Source organism: Oratosquilla oratoria, chromosome 5, assembly GCF_046742065.1.
Source record: "Oratosquilla oratoria isolate Oo_2021 chromosome 5, ASM4674206v1, whole genome shotgun sequence".
In the NCBI taxonomy this organism is placed as follows: domain Eukaryota; kingdom Metazoa; phylum Arthropoda; class Malacostraca; order Stomatopoda; family Squillidae; genus Oratosquilla; species Oratosquilla oratoria.
This window is the reverse complement of record NC_134781.1, coordinates 34737479-34742478: the sequence shown is the minus strand read 5'-3', so window position 1 is coordinate 34742478 and position 5000 is coordinate 34737479. Positions and strand designations below refer to the sequence as shown.

The window sequence follows — 5000 nt, the reverse complement described above, 5'->3', positions numbered from 1 at the left end:
ATATGTATATATATATATATATATATATATGTATGTATGTATGTATGTATGTATATATATAATAGTAATAAAAATAGATATTAACTGTTTTAGCGGTCCCAAGTAATGGATTTAACCATTACCGTGATTCGTTATGCTCAAGGACAAGAGCCACCACTGACCGTGTCTTCATCAGTGGGCTGTAATTACCTTCTACAGAAGGCGAGAAAATAGAAAATGGGCTAAAAAAATAAATAAAGATAAAATAAAAAAAAAACTTACGTGTGACCTTACATACTTAGTGTATTGCGTTCCCCTTACGTTCTCCTCACGTTTCCCTCACCTGCCCCTCACGTTCCCCCACGTTCCCTTCACGTTCACCTCACGTTCACTTCACGTTCACTTCACGTTCATCTATGTTCACCTTACGTTCGCCTTAGGGTTCACCTTACCTTCATCTCACGTTCACCTTACGTTCACCTCACCATCACCTTACGTTCGCCTCACGTTCACCTCACGTTCACCTCATGTTCACGTCACGTATCCCTCTCGATCACCTTATGTTCACCTCACGTTCACCTCAAGTTACCCTTACGTTCACGTACCTTTGATTGCTGGAACGGCCTTCCACACCTTCACGCACCCGAACGATGAGAACTGCCCCATGGCCAGTTCCATAAAGTAGAGAGGCTGCAAAGAAAACGATGTAATTAATCCATAAAAGAAAACGGGAAATAATGAACTGAAAATGGGAAGTCCATGGACTGAAAAATAAAACAGAAGGTCCATTAATTGAAAAAGAAAAAGGAAATCCATGGATTTAAGAAGAAAATAGGAAGTCCATGGATTAAAAAAAAAAAAAAAAATCCATAGATTGGAAAAGAAAACGGGAAGTCCATGGATTGGAGAAGAAAACGGGAAGTCCATGGATTGGAAAAGAAATGGTAAGTCCATGGATTGGAAAAGAAAACGGAAGTCCAAGGGTTGAAAAAGAAAACGGGAAGTTCATGGATAAAAAAAAAAAATGGATGTCCATTTACTGAGAGGCTGCTAAGGAATGATGCCACGAAGGAGCAGTTGGCGACAGAAACGGTAAGAGAGGAAAGGGATGAATAGGGAATGACAAGGACGTATAAAATGAATTGAAACATCTAAATGGAAAATGTAAGTGGTATAATACATGGATAAAATGTAACATGATTCATAGATAAATTAATGAATAGATGAATAAAGAGGTAAGCAAAAAGACCGTGGCGTCATTCCTTATAAGTCTTTCATGAAATGGACATCCATTTTTTTTTTTCTTAATCCATGAACTTCCCGTTTTCTTTTCCAACCCATGGACTTCCGTTTTCTTTTCCAATTCGAAACGTCGTACTAATAAAAGGTCCCTCCTCACATTTGGTGTTTATTTCGATAAACATACTCGTACATACCTACATACACACACACACACACACACACACACACACACACACACACACACACACACACACACACACACACACATATATTTATATATATATATATATATATATATATATGTATGTATGTATATATATGTATATACACATGTGTTTGTGTGTGTGTGTGTATGAATATGCGTGTGTGTGCGCGCCCGCGTATGTATGCATTTATGTCTGTGTACGTATACAAATGAATGAACAAATAAACAAACAAACCAATCAAAATAAAAGAGTTCCTGTACTCACTCTGCCAATGAAGAGGAGAACGACAAGGTAAGGTATGAGGAACGCTCCTCCTCCGTTCTCGTAAGCGGTCATCGGGAACCTCCAGACATTGCCGAGGCCGACGGACATGGCCACGCACGAAAGAAGAAACTCGATCGGGTGCGCCCATTGCTGACGCTCCTCACCCTCTTCTTCAGGAAGGTCCTGGAAAGAAAAAGAACTTCTTCAGTAAGGCACTTCTTCTTCAGGAAGGTCTTGGAATGATACAGAACTTTTTCAGTAAGTTACTTCCTCTTAAGGGAGTTCCTGGAATGATACAGAACTGGAGGCTTTGGAGATGAGTTCGCGGTAGGTTACTCTCCTAGGAGGTCCCCCGTTCTCTCTTTCCTCCTCCCCCCACCCACACTTATCAGGAAGGTTCTGGAACGATATATAACATCTTCAGGTAGGTACTGGAGTCTCAAGGGGTGATTGGGAACTGAGCTACTCTCTTGTGGAGTCCCTCTTCTCTCCATCCCTCCCTTGCCCCTCCCCCGGCTCCCCGAAGGATGGTGCCGTTCAAGAAACAAATTACCTCTCCTGGAGAGGATAAGGAAGAAGTTATTTCTGCGCAGGCTACTTCGACAGATAGGTTTTGAGTTCGTTATTGTGTGCAATTTTCACACGAAACCATTTATTAAAGCTGATCACATTTGTGGTAGTCATATGTAAGGTGGGCAGCTTACGCCAGTAGCTACTTAGCTGCAACCTTTAGCGGTGGCCCTGGCAACAGAATTTGTTAGTCATCCCTACACTTGTAGCAACATACGTAATATATACTGTATATATATATATATATATATATATATATATATATATATATATATTTATATATATATATGTATATATATATATTTATATATATATTTATATATATATATATATATATATGAATACAACGCACACACACACACACACACAAACATAAACACACACACACACACACACATACACACACACACACATATATATATATATATATACATATATATATATATATATATATATATATGTATATACAGTATATATATATATGTGTGTGTGTGTGTGTGTGTGTGTGTGTGTGTGTGTGTGTGTGTGTGTGTGTGTGTGTGTGTGTGTGTGTGTGTGTGTGTGTGTGTGTGTGTGTGTGTGTGTGTTTTGTGTGTATCTTCATAAATGGATTTTGTAAATCATACTCCTTTAACTAGTGACAAGCTACCGCTGGATACAAACCGAAACCGTCACCCATACCCTACGTATTTGGACAGCTAGGGTAAGTGGCTCACCAAGAGCCTTTGATAACCGGACTCGGATCTGTATACAAAGTGAGTTCGAAGCTCAACGTCCTAAGGTGGCGTTCTATCCCCGACTTAATAGAATCGTCTATTTCTAACCAGAATCAAATAACAATAAAATGTTGAATATGTTATCACTAATGACGTCAGTCATTACCAGATGATGACGTCATATAAATGTCTTTATCTGAGGCATAATGGGAATGTCGTCACAATGTTTCTTGTGAAGGTGATAAGGATCTACGCTATCTCTCTCGCTATCTATTTATCTCTCTCTCTCTCCCTCTCCCTCTCTCTCTATCATCATACGGGTTAGATTACTTTATACCGGCTTTTCTGACTATTTCTCCAGTTTGTCAAGATTTTCCTCAAGATACAGTTTATTTGAATCATCTTTTGTTATTCCACAAAGATTATCATCATCAAATCTAGATACAATACCTCTTAGTTCACGGTCTATGTTAATGACGCATACTATGAACAAAATCGGCCCCAGAACGGAACCCTGAGGAACTCCACTCGTAAGTTCTTTCACGATTGATCTACCAAATGCTTCTTCTAGGCCAAAAAGTGATGGGCATACGCTATGAGGCGCGTAGATGAGACCCAAAACTTCACATTTGAACCTATGTACTTGGATTGCTGGGGCAGATAGCAATCACTACTGGGATTCGGAGAGAAGGGCGAGACTCGAACCCACGACTATGAGGAAGATTTAAACCTACCAAAGCTTATAACTATGTCACCAGCGAGTTTAGTCAGTAGTTTCCTGTGTGAGACAGTATGATTTTTTTTTCATTTGTATATAAGAGTAACTTTTGCTAATTTCCTTTCTTTTGATACAATCCCGGCCACCCGTTATTTTACTTTTAAGAACAATTTCAAAGGAAATAACAGTTGCTGTTTTTTTCTAATCTTAACTATCAATTGTCTGGATATGGCATGTTATTAATTCTAAGCTTTTATACGTACTTTTCGCTTTTTATTTGATCACATTTGCAGAAGTCAATAGCTTTCTACTTAGTTTATCACATGACACAGATAAGACTTTACCCTGAATTATTTCGTTTATGAAATACTGTTAAGACATCGCATTTGAATCATCAGACCATGCCTTGGAAGATATTAGTGGATCATCATGATTCCTAAGAACCTCTTTATATACAAATGAAGATTTTATTTGTATTTTCTTTAATTCCATTAGTAATTGTCACTTCATTTTTTCATGAGTTTTTTCAAATATTTTTGTTATTATATGATTCTTATCATCATTAGGGTATCTAATGTAACTATATATTCTTTGAGGTGTTCCTCATATTTATCAGCGATTTTAATTTAATTTGTCATTTTACATTTTTTGTCGTCTTTTTCAATTGTGACATAACTTTAATAGTCATGAGAAAACTCAGATTGCCTGAATTTATTGTTACCTTTTATCCTTTTTGAAATGCTTTTGTTTGTATACGCCATTTGAACAAGATTGAGCTGGAGAGAACGTCTTTCGTTGACAAAAATATGATTATAAATTGTCTGTAAGTATCATATAATTGATTCTTTTTTTAATCTAATCCTGACTCCCCGTCTATGAGTTCAATCTCATGACAGGCCAGTAAAAACTAGCTTTTTTCAAGTCAGCTATTACAGATATACACTATCTATTCTAAAACTGTTTTATCCATAGAACTTCATTAGATCCAACGTTTTTGCTAACATCTAAACTCAACAGTTCTAGTATCTTATCAAGTTTTGTAGGCTCTTTTACATGATGCAGTAAGTAAATGTAACCGAGAAATGTTCCAATGCCTTTCATTTGATATCAACATGATTGAAGTCTCCCATCAATAGTGTGTCATGAATGCAAAAAGCTAGTTAGTTCTTAATACAAAGGGTACAAGAATACATTTGAACGTATAAAAGAGCCTTGATCATAGACTTTACAATAATAGTTACCACGATGATCTCTTGACAAAACAAGCAACGCCCACATTTTTTACTCTGGCCAATCACAATCTCT

The 5000-nt window shown here is 37.2% G+C and overlaps 1 protein-coding gene across 2 annotated transcripts in view; it reads right to left on the bottom strand.

Annotated features, from left to right (window-relative positions):
* LOC143025453 (sodium-dependent nutrient amino acid transporter 1-like) overlaps positions 1 to 5000 on the bottom strand; it is a 150320-nt gene that overhangs the window by 14343 nt on the left and 130977 nt on the right. For both annotated transcript variants that reach the window (XM_076185138.1, XM_076185140.1), the window contains 2 exons: positions 1692 to 1874; positions 585 to 669 (listed from right to left, as the gene is read on the bottom strand). In XM_076185138.1, coding sequence (XP_076041253.1) covers positions 585 to 669; positions 1692 to 1874 — 268 coding nt within the window. The remainder of the gene's footprint in view (positions 1 to 584; positions 670 to 1691; positions 1875 to 5000) is intronic.